The 23,429-nt window shown below is 39.0% G+C and overlaps 1 protein-coding gene across 1 annotated transcript in view; it reads right to left on the bottom strand.

The window, feature by feature from the left end:
• Positions 1-20,628, bottom strand: part of MAOB (monoamine oxidase B) — a 51,758-nt gene extending 31,130 nt beyond the window's left edge. The window contains exons 1-3 of the mRNA XM_062599591.1: positions 20,535-20,628; positions 1,596-1,690; positions 1,177-1,314 (exon numbers count right to left, since the gene is read on the bottom strand). Coding sequence (XP_062455575.1) covers positions 1,177-1,314; positions 1,596-1,690; positions 20,535-20,580 — 279 coding nt within the window. The 5' untranslated portion in view covers positions 20,581-20,628. The remainder of the gene's footprint in view (positions 1-1,176; positions 1,315-1,595; positions 1,691-20,534) is intronic.
• Positions 20,629-23,429: the final 2,801 nt, after the last annotated feature.

Here is a 23,429-nt window from a genome sequence, read left to right as displayed (position 1 = left end):
ATAGTAAGGTTGTCCTAAAAGCCGGCCATCCAAATTGGCCATGTCAATACTCTTCTAGCACTAAAATTTCCCTTCATGGCATGACCTTCTTACCTTCTTTGAGAAGATTCTGAGGACTCAAATAGTGTGAACAAGCAGCAGATTTGGCTTTGAGGGTGACGCCAGTGGTATACTTAATAGATAGGCTGCACCCATCAGTCCTACCATAGTAGGAATAATTGTTGACAGTCTTCATAACAAACTTGTTTGAGAACACACTTTTCCATAACAGCTGAATGGAAGAACATTGGAAAATATATGACAGAACACCTTTTCTCTATTGCTATTACTGTTTAAATGTGCAAGTATTTTCTTTAAACTTTGGTTGAACTACCATCTGACATATATTTTGCCAATCATTGCACAATAGATTTTCCTAAGCATATAATGAATCTCCATGCCCATTTCCAGAGAGCTAACATGGACAGTTTGTCTTCTATGGCAGTTCAACACCGCTCCATACCTGGAAAAGAGAAAGGGTGTTCTTTTGGGTAAAGCATAATATGAAGACTGAGAAAATTTGGAGTCTTTACCAGCTTTGCCACAGCTTTCCTCTTTCAAATTCTTAAGAATTCATTCAGACCTGCACAAGAACACTGATTCTCAGTGTCTCCTGCAGTTCCTGTAACAATGCCTTTTGCTACACCGCAGGTTAGTTTGCCCATCTGCAAAATGACTTTAACCTGTCATGTTTATTTCAGTCAGGCTAATAACTGTCACAGATTTAGGAAGCCCAGTCTGAGAAACCTTCAGCCTGTTTCCAGACATCCCAGCTTCCAGTACTCCTGAAGGGTGGTTTCAGATACCTCAGGCAGGCTATATGAGAGCTGACCTGTACAGAATAGTAATTGTTGTGCTGTTCAGATGCACTGAAGCTTTCTGAGGATTTTTAACTTTGAGTTCAAACCTGAATGAAAGCAGTCAGTCACTAGGATTTATTTGCAAGAAATACACATAGATGTGCATGTGTATAGTAATTTGTACAAGTTCTTCATTACCAATACATTTATTTTTCTCCAAGAAATTCAGATGATACATAGGCACACTTCACTGTAACACTGATGTAAAACAGTAAGGAAGGAGATCACCACCACCTGCCTATGTCTACAGCAGCATGCTTAAGAGACAGTATCTTACCTTGACATGATGGATCAGGTGTTCAACTTCATTCACTTTATATGTCTCTATTCCCAGCTCTTTGGATAACCGCAGGAGACGATTTTGTGTTGGTCCCACATATGCTCCTCCGAGGTCCACATATTTAACCTGTTTATTCTAGTTTATCACATACAACATAGACAAAAGAAAAAATATATATAAAGATATATACATACCTACATATGTGTATATACATACATATACATGCATACACATATATAATATATATGTATTATTTAATATATACATATATTATATATTAATAATGTATATTATATTATTTTATATATATACACACACACATACTATATATATATATATGTGTGTGTGTGTATATATATATATACACACACACATATATATATGTATATATAAAGAACAGATTTGGAGGTAATTACCTTTATAGTGAAAGTTCTTCCTCCAACTCTGTCATTAGCTTCCAGTAGCACCACATTCAAGCCTGACTCAGTCAGCAGTTTGGCTGCCGAGAGACCTGAACAATAAAAAGAAACCCAATTTACTTCTGTATATGCACCCCATACCCGTTCTGACTTGACATGTAAGCTCAGCCAGATATCTACCCAAAATCTGAATTTTTCATACAAAGAATATGTATGAGGGGAGGGAAGATAAAAAAAACTTACCAAATGGAAATAAAGACATGTAAAATTTGACCACTAACTGTTTTAATACATGTACAGAGAATCTTTTGCATCTCATGCTCAGTCCTTCTGATGCATAAGCTGGCACCTGTTGACAGTCAGCTGACCATGCAGAGAATCTGGGGAGGACAGCTCTCTGTTCTCAAAATTCAGCAAATCATCTTTTATAACCCCAAGAGAAAGAGGAGATTTTGGAAGTTTCCTTCAAACTTGCTCTAAGTACCTATTTTCTAACTCTGAATATTTTAAAGTGCATTAGCAAAGCTCTTACAAACTCACATGGCAGGTTCTCCCTCCTGAAGAACACATGGCCTGACTCAAAAAAGATAGATTGTGTGCATGTATGTGGCAATAAGTAGTGAAAACCCCCAAAAGTTTCATTTTCCATCAATTTTCTTCATATATATTTCATTATAGTTTTGATAACATAAACTCCTCACAACTGCAGAGAAATTATCAGTCAGGCCCCGTAGCAAGCGTGTTGAGCTGCCACATGTCTGGGAACAGAGGGAACTACAAATACGTTCAAGGAATACAGCCCACAAATTTTCGACATCTTAAGATCACCTTTAGCACATATAAACTGAGGTTCTTATTTTGGGCAAATTTCCAGTGGGATGACAAAAGATATATTGTGAATAGAGTATCATCCATTTGTACTGATAGGAAGTGTTGAGTAAAATTGAACATAGGTCAAGCTATAAGCCACACTCACATATCATAGTTTAGTTATCCTTTCTGGCTGTCTGCCTTATAACCATCAGAAAGCAGTCAGCATCCTCTCAACATCAGTATATGCAGATTTTTGGAGACAAGGAGGGAAAGGAGAAGTCAAAGCAGACTGTTCCAAGCAGAAGGCAGTCATAGAAGAAATAACAAATGTGCTGACAGGAAAACAGATGGCCAAAGCTATCATGACAGGACTGAATAAAATATTAAATAAAAAAAAACATAGCTCTTATATAGCAATATAATGATATATTAGCATTAAAAATGCTAATCAGAACTATTAAAAGCACTACGAAACATCCCAGTGGGTTAACTAGTGGCTTGTGAAGGAGAACCAGATCCTGTTACCAGCACTGTAGTGAGCTGGCTTGGTTGTACCGGGTATATCACTTAAGCTCCATGTTTCCCTACCTGTAAAAAGACACAGTGGTATAGACCTATCTTTCTAAATGACACTGACATTTTTCTGAAGAAAAGCACTAGATATTTCTATTAAAATACCATAGTATCATGCTTTTCCTCCTAACTTCATGTGTTTATTTTATTTTTTTCACATAAGCTTCTGTGAGTACAGAAAACCAGTAACTCTGGTGACACTGATATCATGGTCTTTCCATTCTTCCTTATAAAGGAAATTATTTTGCAAAAAGATGTGGTCAGATCAGTTGCCTCGACTACCCTCACAAACAGTTCAGGATGCCAAGGAAGAAAAGAATACAGAAACCAGCAGTTGTGTGCAGACATGACCCAGAACTTCAAACAACTTTTAATAGGAGATTGATTCCGGAAGGAAATATAGGCAACCTTCCTGCCCCTACCCTCAAAATTATGGTTGCTCCTAACAAAAGACCAATATTTAAGCAGTCAGGACAAGATCAGTTGGATTTCTTGATAATTTATGGCAGTGGATATACAACCTGAAAGCTGTTGTCAGGGCAGGTTTCCTTTGGCTTATCATGCTAACAGGTATTGACTAATCAGTTAATAATACTCAGTTACCAATTTTGATGAAGGAATATGAGATTTAGCTTGCTTTACGAAAATCTAATGAGTAAACATCCCAACTATAGCACAGCTAGGAACAAAGGCAGGGTATTACTACAAGCTGAACAGAGGTGCTTGTGAAAGGATAGTTCTTTAGATTCAAGGGAAACAGCTAATTTGCACAGTGATCAGCATAGACACCGCCGTGTTGTTTCTTTATGCCACCTTTCATCCTTTCTATTTCACCTACCTCTCAACTCCTTACTATTTCCTTATTATTAATATTTGGTGGAACAAGTGTCATTTTTTTCCATATGTTCAGATATGTCTGTTAGAGATGGATAACAGTTCAGCCTTTCCTGATGCAAATACAAAAAAAATCAGTACTAGGGCTGGGGGCAGAGCCCCTCTCCTCCCCTAGTCACTAATATTTCCCTGTCCTATGTCCATCTTCCAACAGATCACATCTCAGTAAAAGCAGGGATCTGTTTCTGTGGTGGACATCCACAGGGTTCCCAAACCAAGTACCATCTCACAAACCACTCCTTTTCCATGTACATTGTCTACTCTCTTCTGCCACCCACAGGCAACAACTCTGTTCTGCTCTGAAGTTTTACTGCAGAAATTCTACAGATAACTGCTGACAAAGATGGGGAACATTACTAGCCTTTAGCTCTTCTCTCTTATCACCACAGGCGATGCCAAACATATAACACTGGAGAAAGAGGAGGAAGAAGTGGAGGCAGAGGCTCAGGAGAGACAGATGGCGCACAGAAGGACCATATCAGGCCTTGCAGCACACACAATACAAGATAAGGCAAGACTGCTAGCACAAGTACCACATTACAGTGCAATAGTAACACCTAGGAATTTTGTTATTTTTGGTACTTCATGCAACAAAATCAAGGCACTGCCTCAGTACTGCCACATTCCTAACCTATATTTCCTGGAGTGGGGCTCTGAACCCCAGCTGGGCTCACAGAGTGCTACTATAATAATACTGAGAGAATTGCACACTGTAGAGGGAAGCACTGAGTCAAAGTGATACAAGCATAGGCTGCCAGAAACAGCAACAAAAACATATTAAAAAGGAGGTCACTATCAGAACACTTTGGGGCATGTGATTTAGGTTTGCTCTTAAGAAATTAAGTAAGCACTGCTGCAGGAAACTCACACAAACTATAATTTCTTTTTCTGAGCACAAGCCAGAGTGGTTTCCCCATATGAATTCAGAGGAGCATTCTAATTCCCATAAACTGAGTGTGCACAAAACCTGTAAAGCAAAGTCAAGAAAAAAAAAAAACCATCATGCTTGGTGTGAAATCTCATCTTGAGGAATTGAGAACTCCTCAAAAGTTTTATAAGTTTCAGCAGTGCCTCTGGCTTACCTGTCGCTCTCTCACAGATCACTAACAAAAGGCCAAACTTTACGTTGTCTCCATTGCAGAAAGGCAAGGCAAACAACCACAATCAAACCTAAGGTTCATCCAAAAAGATGACTAGTGCAGTTGGTACTCCCATTTTTACAGTTTTGTAACACTTTCCTCCCACATTCTGAAACATTTAAACAGAATCAAATTTGAATTCAAAAATAAGGCTGAACCATTTTTGCCATCATTCTGAGGACTATGATTTCGTCTAGTTTCCATTGCAAGACAGCTTACTTCAAGGGGCAATTCATGTATTTTACGTATAGCGGAAATTATATGTATAGTGGAAAACATATGGTTAAGAGGCCTTACCTGTGATCTCAGAGGATCAATATGCAGACAATTAATGCAAATAAGAAAGAAGAAAAGATGACAGGTCTTACCTGAAGCTTCAGACTGAGAACACTATTGTGCTTAGACAATGTTAAATCAGCCTTCATAAGTTACTATAGCAACCTGGTATCTAAATGCAACCACTTGAAAATGCTGGGAAGATATTGCCTCCCAGAGAATTTTATAATGTAAGTTCAAACAATGCAAAATTATTTCTCCACCATGCAGCACTTTGCATTCACACAGTTCTTACTCAAATGTAAGAATCATAATAATTATTTCATCTTTAATTCAAACTTAGTTCTTTGTTTGATATTTCTTCATTATAACTATTCTATATATAAACACACGTATGTATGCATGCATGTATGTGTATATAATGGATGTTTATATATATATATATATAATTTTTATATATGAATTATATTTCAAACCTTCCTAGTTTTCTTATGTTAAGAGAACGATTAATGTGGATTTTTTTTAATTGAGATAATCTTGAATTTCTATGTTAGGGTAGAATCCAAATTCAGAATTGAAGTCACATTTTTCATCTGACCCCAGAGCACTATGGGAAGCCACAGGCTCAAACACATCCGACTTTTTTAAAAAGCATTTTTAAGGACATTTTTAAAAACAGATCCAAAATTTGTAATATCATTCTGATTCTATTTGGAGTCAGAAAATTCACTGAAATACCCTTTTAATCTCAGCGTTTCCACAGAAAGTTCACTGGGAAAGACATGATTGGAAATCGTGTCTCTGATACTTTTGTAAATGATACTCAAGTCTCTGTCTATCTAGTTATTATTATTCATAGCATATCTCTGTCTTACTCTGGATGGCTAGACAATCTATATGCAACAGCATTCAGCAAGTCTAACAGGATGTTATTACTTCCTCTAACTAAACCCAATACCCTTGCAGTATACAAAAAGCAGGGTGGGAAACATGGATTGGATAGATCATGAAGGGACAGTTCTAGTATTTTTTGGAAGGCACTCCTGCAGTTCCTGATCTACCTTCTCTGTATCATTCACTATTTCATCATGTCCCTTCATGCTTACTACCTCACTTGTCAGACAGAAAATCTTTTTGTTCATATATGCAATTACAAAAATCACCTACAAATTCTTTAAATTTTAATTTATTGGGACCAAGGAGGGGAAGAGCATCTAAACCACTGCAATTCACGTACTAGTTTCCAAGACAGCTGTAAAAATGTCTTCATTTTATAATCTTAACAGTTAATCTTAATAGTGAGCAGGAAGAAAGGCTGAAATCATATTTGTGCTGTTTTTACACGGAAAACTTGAAAAGCTGAGTTCGCAAGCTCACCTACATGTTTCACATCTGGATTTCCTCAGATCCCTGAAATTCAGTGATATTTCTCTTTTCTTTCCTTCTTTTTCTCTCCTTTTCTTTCTCTGTTGCTTTCTTTCTCTCCCCCTGTTCCTCTTTATTTTTCCTTTTCCTGTTCTTTCTTTAGCAATACGGTTATGTTTACAAAATACTGGCCAAGAGAGTTATGTGGAGTTTTAACATTTATAACATGTCAGACAGAGGCCCTGCATACAAACACTGACTGTACACATAGATCAGAAATATCCAAGCATGTTTTAAAAGAGGCAAGCCTCTTCAGAGAATCACTGCTTAAATATTCTTCCATGATAGTTCAAATAAAACTAAATTAGTATTGCTGGGATGCTGTTCTTCCTTTGCTTTCTCTCTGCCAACAGTAAACCTTTACTGCCTTTAGCTGTACACCTAAAATAAAAAAAACTCAGTTCCATATCACTTGCAAGAAGAACTGAGCAGATCAGGCAATCTCTCTCTCTGCCCTCCAGGTCATTTTCTAAAACAAAGCAGGAATGAAACCTTGCAGAAGCTTTGCACCAAGATGCACTCATGTAGCATAACAATGAACTGAATGCAAACCCTTAAGAAAAAAAATAAAAAAAAAAAATACAATAATAACTAGTGGATTGGTGTTACACTCCCAAACAACCCACTTACGGTTAACCTACCTCTCTCAATCTACTAGTACTTCTTACCATACTGCTTTCATCTCAATTTATTTTACTCAATCACATAATGCTATTATCAAAAATAATAAAAAAGCAAATATATGTTATTTAGACCATGATCCTTACCAACCGCTGAAGAACATACAGCTGATTTTCATCCTTGGGCCTTCACAACATGGACAGTCATATGTGAACAAGCTTTGCATTAGCTTGGTCATTGCTACCAGTATATCCCATGGTACATTGGTACATACACATTTTAGCATGGGATAATCACCAGCTTTTTCCACTGAGTTTTCATAGGTGCAGCAACTGCATTGCAATCAGTCTTCCAGGTAGCTAGTTTAAAGTTCAAGCATGTCTGAGTGAGCAGTGGTTGCTGTAAAATACATGATAAACAAGGACAAATCTGCTGTGTTTCTTGAGGATTCCTTCTCCGCTCTCAGTGTGTTCAGCCAAGCCTCAGTCACTATCTGCAAAGATGTCAGATAACAGCTTCTCCTTTCCCGGAGTTTGCTGGCAAAGTAGCCAGAAGCAATAAAGAGAGACGGGAAGTTTGAGCCTGAGAATTTTAGATGAGGTCCAGGGCAGTAAATAAACTTACTCTGAGGCTCAATATGAGGATCTGTCTTAAAATATACTTTGGAAATGGCACAGTAACTCAGCCTGCTGAATGAGTGCAGCTTGCTGCTTTGGGACTAATGAAGAAACTGTGGGATAAAACAGAATGTTTTACAAGATTAATGGCCAAAAAAGGAAAAGCATTATAATTGTTCATGTCTCCTATAAACAAATATTGAGTTTAAGGGCACTAAACTAAATGACCTCAAGTATTTCCAAGCCTAAGTATCCAAAAATCATTAGTTAGACCACCTGTTACTTTAGAAACCTCAAGATTGTTATTTTTCTTGATTTTGAGGCTAAGTCTCACTTTGACCAGAGGGGCCAGAAATTTTCTTTCTTTTCTCAATAAGTGCCTCACAAACTCATAAAATTGAAGCAGCTGAAATGTTAAGAAGAAAACAACAAAACTCAAAACCTACATAAAGTTACAGAAGCTGGCATCACTGCTATGGGATCATGTGAAAAACAAGTCCTCTTGCTATTAGATCTCTTCATACAGTAATCCTTACCTACCATATCTGATATTGCAGTCCTCAGAAATACATACAAAATACACAAGTCAAATGAATGAGTTTGACCAAATTTCTGTACTATAAACAAAATAAATCTCTTTTAAAATTCTTTAAAGAAGAACTTTCCAGGAGAAACCACTTGTTAGTGGTTAGGAGAGTTACAGTGTTTGATTTAGGGTAACAGTAAGAAATAAAAAGGAATATGCCTCAAAGAGTTCAGGTAAATTGTGGAGAAAGAAGAAAAACACTTCTTCAATATGGAAGATCCTCTGTGTAAGTTCCTAACCTCAAAAAAATAGATCAGTTAATGGAAAAAATCTGCTTACTCTTGCTTAGACCCAGGTACTCAAATAAAAAAGGCTGCTTGCCTACATTTATTGTTTTCTGACCTCCTTTTAAGAGTTGTAACAAAAACACTCTGTAAGCTGACGGCCACTAATATAATATAGTTTGCAAAACGCTGTGATTCAGAACTAAAACAAGAGATGGAGGGCAGAAACAAAGAAAAAACATGTTCTTGTCTGCAGCTAAGCACCTATTTTGCACCATGGGTTTTCTCTTTGAAATCTTCCACAGTTTCTTTATTGCATTACTGTGCAAGAAACTGGTGCTTAATAGCATTGTTTTTGTTTGTGCTGACTGCTTAATGAACAAAATCTGATTACTGCTCTGTTTTTGAGAGATTGAACCTGGCACTGGTCACCTTTACCTCCATCACTCACCATTAGTCAGCTAAAATCTTTCAATTGAAATAATGGTTTGATACAGTAATGCCTGCAAGGCATTCCAGGTAAGGGCTGTAAAGAAAAAGGAGGCAAAACAATATTGACCCAGGGTCTCGATGAGTTCAGGTGATACAGGCTTTTCTTCTCTTTTCTTTTTCTTCTCTCTTTTTTTTCTTTTTTTTTTTTAACAGTTTTCCTCGCATTATGGAAAGGTCAAGGGATTTTGCTCTTGCAAAGAATACTATCCCTTTATACCTTCAAGCGACATGCTCAGAATTATAATTGGAATGCTGCAACAGAGATAGTTGAGAATGCACTGCCTGAAACTCAGTTCACATCAAATTGACATAGGGTATCAAGAACGGTGAATGGTGCAAAAGAGAACTAACAGTGAGTTATCCTGCTTTAGTGCTCTCTGAAGAAAAGATCTGCAGTATCCAGGCTGCTCCAGGACTTCTAGAGAAAAACACTTCTGAAGAGCAATGGGTTACAAGGACAACCAGATCCTGTAACACAATACCTGCACTATCCCTCTTATTAACTTACCCCTTCACTTAAATCCACATGCTTTTAAGGTGAAGGTAACTTCTTCACTCTCCAACTGGGCCACATCCACAAAAGTATTTTAGATCTCAGACTCTAGCCCACGGAAGAAAGAGACTAAATCATAGTTAAGAACCTAAATATATGTTAGAGTTGGGTCTCTGTAAATGTGACTTGGGTTATTCTAGATAACTTAAAATATGTAAAACGTGATTCCGGGTTTTTCTAGACACCCTAGCTCCACATGTTCAAACACTAAAATGAAAAGTGTCCAAGCAACTCTTTTCTGTTGCAAGTAGTTTTGAGTAGGGGGTAAATACTCTTTTTCCAAAGCTGCATCACTGTGCAGTGGTGAATGCTATTAAAATGAATATTCATCTACAACCCAAGAGAATTTAAAAGTAACAGTTGCAGAAATCCCAAGGAACAGAAAAAGACATTATCAGTCCTCCCGTTTAAAATGTACATTTACTTAAAATATTTGTACAAAGGACATAACATTTCTACCTAGGATAGCGGACTCTATGGGCAAATATAATTTATTTCTGTTAGCATTTCATTGTCTAGTTGAAGCAACGAGTCTTTCTCTGCAAAAGCTGGTTGTGTAACCAGGCCACAGAGGCCAGTAAAAAGGTCTTCGAGTTAATGTGGCTTTACATGAGCATAAATGCTAATTTCCGTCCTCAACTTCCTGTAATCTTTTCTCTCTGAGAGTATTTCTAGATGATTTATCTGTAGTGCAGAGAGCAGTATTTATTAAATAAAGTTTAAAAAATAACAAAATTTGTTCGAGGCCACCTGGTAAGTGACATACAGCCTGATCAGTTTGGAATGAGAAGAGCACAGTGGTAGTTCTTAAGCCCAAACACTGCCCAAAGACAAGAGTTTTTTGCATTTATGTGGAAACCCACTGCCTTCAGTGCAGATCTACTTAGGCTCAAGCAGCCACCCATATGTAGCACCCTGTATGTCAGGGCCTCAGAGTGACACCTCTCGAACCACAGCTCTTCTGCCATTGCCCAGGGGGGATAGTGATATTTCTTTTTCAGTTTCTTCTGGTTTCTATTGTGTTTTTACATTAAGAAGTCTCCAGTGAAACTTCAGATTGACAAAATTGGCCACTCTGGCATTTCAACTGAAGAACATTTTTAGTATCAATCATTTATTCAGTACTTCATTCATTTTACGGACTTGTCACGTCTTACACATGGAGCGAGAAAAAAAATTTTAACCCCCCACTTCACAAGCCTTCCCTGTCACTGCTCCAGCAACTCCAGCATTTTCTGCACAACACAGTGCATTCTCCTCTTGAAGAGATGCATGCACCAGCCATTGCTGCTCAGACCAAAGGGACAGTCACTGACCAGCTGCAGGTGGCCCATGAGAGGGGAGAGAAACTGCAGTGCTGGCCCATGATGAGGGCAAACATCTCTCTGTGGAGCCCTCTGCTTAAGCAGAGCCCCATGCCTGCCGCACAGCACACACACCAAGGCAGCTAGGGCTCTTCTTCCCCTAGATTACTCCAAATATGGCCACAAGCTGGGCACACTCTGACGTTTGACTTGATTTAGGGGTGCCTCACACTCAGAAGAGTCAGAACTCTGTAGGCTCCAGTCAAGTTAAAAAATAAAATAAAATCTGCTTGTCCTTTGTTATGGTCTCAAGACGTACTGAACAGGTAAAGTAAACTGATTACTATTATTACATGTATTGCAGTTTTCTCTCACAGTTTCAATCCTCATTTGGGCTTACTCTGCTAGTTAACAGCCTAGGCTGCCTCCAAACACAACACACAGATAGAAGAAACAGATAGAGAGAACTAAAAGATGAAGTATCCCTAGAATACACATATCCTAGCATTAGAACAAATGTATCTTAGCACTGGGTATAGAGTCCTGTCTCAGCCCCTACCTGGCTGAGGTGCTAGGAGGGTAGCTTACTAAATGCATCTTTTTAGGCATTACTATTATGAAGAGGTGTAAAGGCATATAAAATGCCAAATTAACTCTGAAAGAAAATTTTTGCTTTCAAACAAAGCAATGCAGGGACAAAAAGACTAAGCTAAATTGGGAGAATTTTACACAACTATGCAGAAGAGAAATACTGGCCTGTTCTGCTAACTCTTGTGTGTTTTCAAGCAAATAATTTTTGTTTGTTTGTTTATTTTAAATCCCCTAAAGACAAAGGTAAATGCTCAAAACAGATGATCAAAGAGAAGATTTGAAATTATAAAACATAAACCATAACTCTTGTATCTTGACATTAAATAATTGTATGTAATCTCTCAGATTTCTCAGTAACTGGTGACTCACAGTCATGTATCTAGAGACTCACTTCTTGGGGAAGTTAGCAAAACCCCACAGCTGAACAACCATGTCCCTATTCCCTGGTTATTCATTTCAGTTAATGTTTTGCTTCACCTTCAGCTAACTATTTTCATCTAGTTGTCATCTAGCAACCATGGAGCTACATATGTTGGCAGAGCATGTCTTGGTGTCACTTTCAAATATCCACCAAGCAGTGCCCAGCGACTCTCTGGAAACTGATGCCATCTATGTAATCAAATAAGTAATTAAATACCACATGTACAGAGGCAGATAACTGTACACACGCACACACACACGCACACAAGAAGATAATAGTTTGTAAAGCTTGCAAGGATTTGTATTTTATCTGTTTGAAAACTGAAATAGTGAAGATGAACCCCTCTACTTCCCTGCCTAATCACTGTACATGCCAAGCAGTTCTGCTGATATCTGAATGGAAAAGTTCCTTTCTCAATGGCCAGCTCAGGATGAACTATTCCCTAGCTGACTTAAGCAACCAAGTGAGCTGGGCTACCAAAGGTTAAGAACATAGAAGTCATCCAGAAAAGCAGAGAAGAAAACCACTGAATAAAAAGATTTTCAAATAACAACTTCTCTCCATCTCCTACTGCAGGCACGAAAAGGTGTATGAGCTAAACAGCCTAGTTCGCATCTGTGGTATGATACAATGTGTGAAAAACAAGGTGAAAGAAGCATAGGGGAAAAGGTATCACTCAAGCTATAAAATAAATTAATTTATACCTTCTTCTTTCCTCATTTGTGCCCAGTATTTAGCATTGATATACAGCACTGACTTCACCTTTGGCTAAGTTAGCCTTATAAAAATGAACCTATTTGCTAGGACAAAAGAGGTCCCTTGCTTTAATATTTAATGCATTCCAAACTTGGATCTATCACTCAAGAAAACAAGATACAAGTTTATATGCAAGCTTTCAATGTAATTAGGAAGTACAGTGTGAACTGGCTGTTTGATCAGCTGCTGCTGTGTGTACTCAACCAAATAGACTACATTCAGCGTTTTATCTTGATGGTCTAATTCATATATAAAGACCAGCTGGCTGGAAGGCAAGGGGTTACAAAGGCATCTTTTTTGTCTCACTCCCAGCTGAATTATATGTTAGAAACTGAACAACATGATGGATGAAGTTGAATAGCATAGTCAGAAAGCAATGCCTGTAAGACAGGCAGGTTTCAAATTAATTAAAACTTCATGGAACATTTTAACCACTGGAAACATGAAATGTCAAACAGCGGTCATCATTATAACCTAATCATTGTAACAGCAAGGTGCCAGAGTCTCTAATGACTCACAACCAGACTCTTCAGTTCACTGCTGTGCACATGTACTGTGCAAAGCAGAGGTAAGGCAGTAAAGCAATGGTAAAATTATGCACTCACTATGTCTAGGTATAAATCATTATAGAAGGTGAAAGAACAGCATATTGTTACTTTCAAAATTATTCACTGAAATGAATTCCACTTCAGGAAGCGGACAGGACAGAAAGGGGAAAAAAAGCTAGTACAAATTTCTTTGAGCTTCTTTGTCCCTAAATGTATTTCAGCCTCCTTCTCCTTGGAAGCCTGCTCCCTCTATAAATGAGGTTATCCCTGTTTCTTGAGTCAAAGTCATTGCAACTCATCTGTGGCTTCACAGGCACATTCCGCCTTTTCCTTTTGGGATAACTCTACCAGAACTCAAGATACGGACAACCGAGATACTGATGCCTGCTCTTCATTTTCTGTTCCCTTACAGCCCTCTAATCCCACAAACTGGTCACAATAATGGTTTGTGCAAACCATTATTGGAGCAAACACAGTTTTTAAAGGGACTTCACTGGGATATAACTGTCAAGCAAGCTGTTTGAACAGACAGCTGACAGGACAGAAAAGGCTGTCCTGTCATTGAAGACTGACCACAAACTTTTTGCAAATGTTGTTAGAGGAATGAGATTTGAGTCTGGCCAGCTTTACAAGTGTTGAACTGTTGAAACATCTTCATATGTCATTTGGCTAAATCTGCTCCCTTTGCTGAGCAGAATCCCTACAGGGTGTTTGTAAGCGTTGACAGAATAATTTCTGCAACCAATAAGAACACAAGGGCATGGATTTATTTAAAATAAAACTAGACACTCATAGCTTAAACTCCAAGGTACAATATTACATTCCTACAGATCATTGAAATTAGTGAAAAATATCTCTAAACAAGGACCATGCAAGATTACAAATTATAACCCTTAGTCACAAATCAGTCTAATTAGCTAGATGAATGATCACATTCTGACAAACCATCTCATATAGCAGCAATAACCTTAATATCTGACATAAGTTTACAGGGATGAAATAGGTTATCAGCTCAGAAGAAATCATGTTATCTTCAAAAATGGCTTTATAAAAATTAAATGATTGAACCTAAAATGAGATCAATGCAATTCCATTTAGAAATTTAAGCCTAACTGAATTATGAATGATTTCAGAAACAGTGTAACTAACTGCTTTGCACGTGCATTAGGATATAGTCTTTGTAAAGTAAAACTAAAGAATTGTTTGTAACTCAACATGCCATTGCTTAGTAAACTTTTATAGCCAATATAAACTTCATCATTGTATCAATGCACCCTGTGAAGCAGCTGCTACATAATGGAGACCCAGCACAAAGGCAAACCACTCTTGTCCTGTGAATAAGCAATGAAACAATATTGCTTCTTATCTTTAAATAACAGAACTACTTAACTACTGCTGTCAGGTCCACAATAGAGAAGCAAATTGTGCCAGTGGGAAGTGCACACCAAAATCACCCAGACTGTTTATATACAAAATAGTATCTTCCGAAGTAGAAAAACCTTCTAATGTGAATAAATTATGCATAAGATCTAATCCATTGCCATTAGCTGCTGGGTAAGATATGTAAATATAGAGTAAACTCTGCTGGTTTATGATACTATAAGCAGCATTGGAAGTTTACTTCTTGGACTACCAGGGCTATATAAACCTGTATTGCTCAGGCTCTCTGTGTACACAGGCATTGTGAACATGCCTGTTTGGCTTTTTGCCACAGTTCTCCACCTTTTGGTAAGACCATCTCCACTCACCAGCTGCCCTTTGGACCTTGCATACTGCTGAGATCATGTTATATAGTCTGAACAAGCCTTATATGCAGTCCGAGCAGTAGGCTGCTCCTCATAGCCTCGATAATGGTGGGGACCACAATTTGACCTGGTCTTCTATCACTGTGACGATTAACTTTTGATAGTTTCTGGAGACTGATGCTATGGTCACTCACTAGGGGAAAAACATGCTGGACTGTGTATCTATAAAATTACTTCTATCCTTGATGAAACCAAGAAGTAAAAATGGGCAAATCAGAATTGAGAAGTACACAAAACTTGATCTTTTGGCAAATCCATTGACATTACAAGAAAAAAAAAGAAGAAACTAAGCAAGAAGAGGGCAAAGAGCATAGAGGCTAGAGATGGAAGTGCATGTGTGGTCAGGATGGTAAAGTAAATTATTTTTGACTGTACTGTAGTGAAAGGCAAGCACAAGATTCAAATACTTACTTTTCCATGTTACTGCCTGTACTCTACAAAACTAAAAGTATCCCAAGAAAGTAAATCTTCAGAATCTGTGTTAGCAAATAGTGCAGAACAAGAGGTGAAGATCTGCAGAGCAGAACAGTTGGAGTCTGACCAGCCAGCATCCATACTATATGCATGAAAGGGGCTTTACTTCAGACTAGGTCTTACCTTGTCATATCAGCTGAGCACCCCATTAGTAGTTGGAATCACAGAGCAAAGTAGGCTCAGTCAGGAGAGCTGCTCTAAGGTGCACGTCTGATCTGAATTAGTAAACTAGTGCAGATGAAGACATCCTGCCATCTCCTGTGTAATTAGATTCTAATCTAGTGCTAAAATAGACTCTGACAAATCAAATGAATTAAAATACTGCTGCAAATGGTGGCCCATATAAGCAATGTACTGAACTTTCTTACAAAGAACTGTCATCCTCCTTTGTGTCTAATCTTGTTTGTCCCAAGTATGTAATTCAACAGTACATATACGAAACATTTATGTACTTCGCAGTTCATAACACTAACATCAATTACTACATACAGATTTGAGTTTTCCAAAAGTTATTGCCATAATAGCTACCTAGGAGTCCCTTGTTTGCTATCTCAACTTATCTTTTTTCCCCTTCCAAGGCGCTTTTCACATTTTTCTGTACAAACACAAAGAACTTTCCCTAATACCACAAATTCCTAATGGTTAAACAAGTTAATGGAAGTTCCTTTCTTTAACAATGCGTCTCTCTGAGCCTTCAGGTGGGATGTTTCCTGCAGGTAGAGTAGAAAGCTTCTTACCACATCGACTAGGAGGAACTGGTCAGTGACTTATAACTATTCCCTCTGCTGCCCAGACTACAAAACTGTCCTATAGCACTATTCAGCTGCTTTCGGCCAAATTTTTTGTGAAAAATGTAGGAATCAAATGGCAGGCTTCACCTAACTACTTCATATGCCTTTGTAATTGCCGTGAAAGCAGTTGAACAAAAAAGGAAGAACCCTCTGATAGTAGAGGAAATGTGAACGTAGATTCATTATAAAAAATGATGTTGGAAATGTCCTAGATTCTCTTTGCATGAGTGGATACCTGAGCAGAAACCATCAGTCACACTCTGAGAGGGTCACAATCCTTTTGCAGATGGGTTCAATCCTTCCATAGCTATTTCATCCTTGCTGGTGTTTTTCTTTATTTTCAAATAGGCATCTTGTACAGGACTGCTAGATTGGGACTGTTCTTCAAAAACAGTGTCTCATTGACAAACTGTGTCTTTTTAAAGGAGGAGTATTACAACATTGTAATTATTACCAACCAGCAAACAGAAGAGATTGACAAGCAAATAGTGAGGTTATTCAACTCATGTTTACTTCCCTTGTAACATGAGCTAGCTGTGTTTTGAGAACAATTTTGCCCTCTGTTTGAGTCTTTTAAAACAGACTGAACATCTTCATATAACAACCTCCAAAACACCTAACCTGTTTTTCAAAGGAAATTGTAACTAGTTCATATAGTGAGATCTACTGTAATCATATATCTTACTGGTCTTCATAAAAAAAATAAACTAAAAAGACTTCAGAAAAAGAACAGGATAGAGCACAATGATATCTCAATCAGGCTGCGGCAGGTATGTGAATATTTCATAAACCTAACATTTCAGTAGGAAAAATTTGCCTTAGAGTAGGTTTTGGTTCTAAACTCACATGACCATGTCATGTTAGTTGTGAGCAGAAAAACACTAAGTGTACATAAAACAGTATTTAAGATAACTTTAAAAAGGCTTAGCCTTTCAGAGAAAAAACAGTTAATTTGAATTTGTTGACAAAATTTTTGCATTAGCAATTTAAGCAAATTTTCTTACATAGGATTAGCTTAAAATCTGATAACATCATTTAAAACAAATAAAGGAAAGAGGTCTCCATGCAAAAGTATGGACAGGAAAACAGTTTTGAAAACATGTACAGGAAGTTTTTAAAAGAAACTTCTGAACAGATTTCAAAATTTAGATTTTAGAAAGCTCACCAGCATCTCATAAATGAAGATGATAAGCAAGTTTGATGACCCACCTCATGTCTTTCTCACAATTTTTTCCATCTCTAGGAATAAGAAGCCCTTCAGGGAAAAACAGACGATTTTGAACAAACAGAATAACCTGTCCCTATGCAGTTTCAACTCTGTGAGAAATTATTTTGAATGTAAATGCAAAGAGATCTAAATGCTCTTTAGTACCAGATATACTATACATATAGGCTGCTGCTATGTGTTTTCAAATACGCATTTTTAAGTTCAGAAATTTTCTTCTAAAAATATTTTTTAATCTATATGATTCATAATAATTTCAAGGACCTCAGCAGAAGTTCTACCCATAGAAGAGAATCTACATCTTAATAAATCCTCCTGTTTCACAAATATCTTCACCATCTTATTATCTGTAGATGACCAGATATCCTCAGATGAGAAGCTACAGATCATCTTTCAGACTTGGAAGAAATCACTGAAGACTAACTTAGAGCGAATTTTCCTTATAGAACACGTGATTTATCCAGTTCTTTAGTTTTATTCTTTGATTTTCAACAAATCTGTAAAAAAAGACTCTGAAAATGATTCAACAAAAAAAAAAAAAAAAAAAAAAAAAAAAAAGTGATGTCCTAGGATAAAGTTGTCTTCACCTTCAAAGAGGAAGTGACTACCACGGTTCTGAACCTCTCTATACTGTGACTGCTTTTTACTCTCTAAATTTTAGATCCTATTAATTAAATAAAAGGATAAAAGATGGACAGAACTGCTCTACATCAGCAACTCTTTGTTTCTTCCATGTTCAGCTTCTTTGATGATGTCTGTAAGTACTAACTCAAGTATGCTTTGAAGATTATGGGAGCATTCTGCTATCTTACATCAGTATGCCAACTGATGCCTTCCTCACCTCAAGGCAGTAACATTAAAATCCTACTTGGCTCTCCCGGGGCAGCTCAGAAACAGTGACTTTCTGGAGGAATGAACATCAGATCTGGAGCAAAAACAAAGCTGGTCTCCAAAGAGTGACCCATTTTAAAAATGATGTTCATTTCATTTTCCTGCAAGCAGGAGAAGAGATCTCACAGGAGAACAGTTTGGTATGCCTGGCAGAGCTTTCAGTAAGAGCAAGGAGACATGAAAAACAGTTTTATCACCTTACTTCAAGGTAAGTGATTTACAAAGTAAGTGTAAGGACAGAAGACAGAGGTGAATCAGTGCTATACATCAGCTAAAGGGAAGTGATTGGAGAGAGGAGTTAAGACATCAGTAATTTTTTTGTGCATTATTTTTCTAACCTTTATGTGAAGGCAGGAGTAAAATTGCTAGGCCATGAAAACAGAGTGCTTTGGAGAAGATTTGATGTAAAAGAAAATAAACAGGAAATTAGCTCCTTACAACCCCTTGCCACTTACTTCTGTCTGCAGGTAGCAAAGAGCAGAGCCTACAGCTGAACACTGCATAATACTGCTTCTCTGCTTCTGTTGCGAGTGCTCTTTCAGAAAAAGATATGGAGGCTGTGCAAGCATGACATGAAAATACTCCCATGGCAACAATGAAAAAAACAAAGGTATATTAAAAGCATTTAAGCTGAACCCTTTGACTCCCAACTAATTAAACAGATGGAGCTGGTAGCACTCCTGCTGTACAAAAACATGACACTGAGAACATTTTCATTTGGAAAGCAGGAGTAGAAGATTACTGTTAGTTAATTTTCTGTAATCGACTTTCATTGCAAAACAAGGTACAAGTTAAAAATTAGCCATAATACGGTGTTCAGTATCAACTGTGTTTTATAAAATAGTAATGATTAATTTTTATTAACAGCAAAACGTACTTGAAATAGTTTATAATTAATATGTAATCAGTAATTTGCTATCAGGCAACCATCCTTAGGAACTGTTGCCAATTAGTCTAAAGGCATGAGTTGTCTATGGAAATAATCCACTCTAAATCACCTAAGAAGTAGGTGGAAAAGGCCACTGAAACCAACGTATTACTCTGTAGTTCACACTACATATCGCATATCATGCAACTTGCAGGCTGAACACTTTAACATAGTGTTTGAATAGAAATCTAGGATTATATATGAATAAGTAGTGGAAATTAAAAGCCACACAAAAACAGATGCAAACAATCACATGTTTTGTAATGCATTTGAGTATTTTGTATGTGGTTTGGCAAGAGAGACTATCTACCTCTGTGGGCATATGCATACTCATCATGCACTTCTGAGAATAACATTTACCACCATAGCCATTATACTGCATAACTCGCAAGAGTCAGAAGCCAAAACCCAACTATCTGGCATGTCAAAGTCACAGGAGAAAAAGAAAAAAAAAAAAAAAAGAAAAGAAAAGGAAAGGAAAAAAAAGAAAAAAAAAAAGATCTACTGTATATGCATTTATTTGGGCACATGTGCCTCAGAACAAAATATATGAGGGACAGGTTCCTTCTGGGCACGCACTGTGGTCTTTTAGCCAGGACTGGGCTAAAAAACAGCAGTTTGCCATGCGTTGCAGCAAAGCTTCCAGGCCTGCCGCTGATTTCAGCGAAACTGGTCATGTTCTTAAATCCACACGTGTTGGATGAGGAACTAGAAACTTTTAGAAATTAGATTTTTTTTAAAATAAATTGAAAGAAAGAGGAGGGAGAACAAAAGCGGCTCTCGCCGTGCCCGCGTCGTGCCGTGCTACCTGCGGGTTACGGAGACCCCGGAGCCGCCACCCCGACGGGCGCTGCCTGCGCCCCGAGCCGCCCCCGAAGGGGCGCCCGGCACCGGCGCGGCTGCCGCCGCCGGCGGTGGACAGCGCCCCGCCGCTCCCGACACCTCCCTGGCGGCCACGCTGCCACCGCCTCCTTCCCCGCCGGACCCACCTGAGATGCCGCCGCCGACCACGACCACGTCGTATCTCTCGGCCATGGCGCTGTCCCCACCCCGACGGCAGCGACGGCGGCGGCTGCTCCGGTCGCAGCGCGGCTCCGGCGGGCAGACAGCGCCGCGCCGGCGGGTCACACCCCGTCCCCGCCCCCTGGGCGGGCTCCTCCCCGGAACGGCCAATGGGCGCCGCCGGGGGCGGGGCATGGCGGCAGGCTGTGGCGGGAGCGGCGCCGCCATTTTGGAGGCGGCGGTGTGGCGGGTGGTCGGCGGCGGGGCCGCGCTGCTGTCCCCTTGTATCTCGCATATGCCATTGTTAAAAAAAGCAAATACTTTTTTTTCTCTCCTACCTGTTGCAGGGTTTGGGCGAAGAACAAGCCCCTGGCTTAGAGGAGCATAGGCCCCAAAGCAGAGCCCTCGAAGCCTTGTTGCCCTTCATCCTCCAAAAGCTATGGAAATGTTGGAAGCTGCCTCCTCGCCACCGAGGACTACACCAAGAGAACCAGGCAGGAGCTGTGGCTGCCTAGGCCAGAGTTGTGGACTCTAAAAATCTGCAATATTAAATGATCTCTTCGCAGTTAGGGGCTTCCTTGAAAATGCCTCAAAATAAACTCTGCTTTGTGTCAACCTCAGTTTGTCCTGTGTAACCCAGAACCTCGCCATAGACATCCCCTCTGCTCCTCCAGACTGGCCTCCACGTGTAGAGTTGGCTGCCCAGACCCTCAAGAAACTCACCTGGAAGGGAAAAGACTTGTTCTTCCAGAAACAACAGAGTCACCAAGTTCACCTTGAGCTTTTAGGCTGGTCCGTTGCAGACCCACTGGAGTTTTCCATCACTCAAGTTTCTAGTTTGCCATAGGACTGAGACTCTGGAAGAAGAGGCTTTGGAGATGGTCCTCATCAACACACATCGTTCTTAGATATATCGCCATATATCTGTACGGAAAACAGTCAGCAGCCAACCTCGGCTGGCTGGAGGCAGAAGGAAGCCAGCTGCAAGACTCCTTTAAGCCAAAGGCACCTTTTCAGTCCATGTTGTTCCCCATTTCCTGGAGCCATACATTGGAAGAAACAGGCCATAGGAGTCTGGGCAGGAGTCTCTCCTCCTTTTGTGTAACAACTCATGTAACAGCTGGTGGTGTACAGAGGCAGAGGCACTTGTGGTAGGAGGCACAAATATTGACTGTAGCAGGTGCAGTTCCTGCCTTTTTAGGAAGAAGTGAGAAAGGAAAATGTAGGAGTTAGGAAGAAAAAAAAATAGGTCTAGATCAGCTGGCTGCAAAGCTAATAATTACTCGTGGACCCAACTTCTCCATCCTAGTTGTCTCCATATTTATTGATGAAGCCTTGATGTGGTATTGATGAAGCCTTTATGTGGTATTTTAGGAGAACTGGGGTGCAAACAGGCAAGTGTTGCAGGCAGTGGGAAGATAGGCATGTATATAATTCAGAAAGGTGCTGTGAGATGATTCCCTTTGATTTCCAGCTCTGCAGAGCAGTATCACAGAGACCGAACCTATGTGATACATTGGGAGTTTTCTGTTTCATTCTATTTGATCAGTTATCTCTGGGATTTTACATGTAAATGTGGAAGGCGGTATATGTGCTCAACAGTGAGCTGGAACAGAGATTCCCAAATTAAAAGCTTTCAATTAATGCCTGCTGAATGAGTTGACGAAACCCATTGAAGTAAAAGAGATATGTCCGTATGGCTAAGATCTCTTCCCCCTAAAACCAGATTGGTCAAGGGCAGTAAGTGTAATGTCCGATGTCAAGGCTCTAGTGTCTTTATGACACCTCAGGATGAACTATCCTTCCTCTTAGAAGAATACTGCCTAACAAACATTCCATATTCCCTTATATATTTTTCATATACTCCCACCTCACTTCCTTCTTCATCTCTGCTGCTTCTCTCTTTGTCCAGAGACATTCTCTCTATATGTCTCCTGTTCTTATTTTTTATTGTTTCTCCAGTCCTTTACATCTAGCTAGCTCCTCTCCTTGTATCCTACCTGTTCTTTCTCCAAGCTGCATGTTAATTGACAAATTAATTCCAGCCATGCAGTTCCTTTAGGATAAAAGTTGTAGGAAACTGCAATTGTGTAGAAGAACTAGACAATTAAAACCCATGATTCCAGGACAAAGAGAAGTTTAGGGTGAAGGAAAGGTAAAATTAAAAAAAAATAGAGAAAGAGCAATGTCTTGCTTGGAAAAGTTCTCAGGGTCTGAAGTAGGACATTTTCCTTTGATTTATGTGTTACCTTTATTACTTTTTAACTGTTGGATTAACAGTTGCAGCAGTGATATCCAGAAAATGTGCACAGTTACCTTTCATGAGAATGCAATTCTTCCATGATCATGTGGGTTTGAGTTTAGTTTAGTTTTGTTTTGTTTTGTTTTGTTTGGGGGGGGGTGGATAAGGAGAAGGCGTGTCAGAGGGGCAAGCAATTTCAGAGTGCTAGGGGTTGAGCTATCATCTCAGATACACTTCATACCAGTGTAGACTTTAAGAAAATGGGATGATGTGGAAGCTAAGCCTGAGCGTGTTGGAGGAGGTATGACTCAAGTTTCATCTTCTACACGCAGATTGGGAGTTCTGTTATGTTATCCTTCCTCTGTGTTTTTCTCTATGTACTCACCATTCAAGAGATTCCTGACTAATGTAGGAGACAGTTTTTCCTGCATTGCCCTTTTCCCTGTTCATCACCTTTTACCTTTCACAAATGTGAACAAACACTGGGCAGTAGCAAGCATTTAAAACATCCACTAGTTATAGCAAGCAAATTCTTAATTGTGGAGTTAGACCTCCGTGAATTAGCTAGCTTGCTACATTCTGGAAGAATACGGATTTTGAAGCACACCAAAGCAAACATCTGGGTCATTAAGTTCGGTTT

This window comes from Rhea pennata, chromosome 1, assembly GCF_028389875.1.
Source record: "Rhea pennata isolate bPtePen1 chromosome 1, bPtePen1.pri, whole genome shotgun sequence".
Classification (NCBI taxonomy): Eukaryota; Metazoa; Chordata; class Aves; order Rheiformes; family Rheidae; genus Rhea; species Rhea pennata.
Note: the sequence above shows the minus strand (reverse complement) of the source record. Positions and strands in the feature narration are given on the sequence as shown.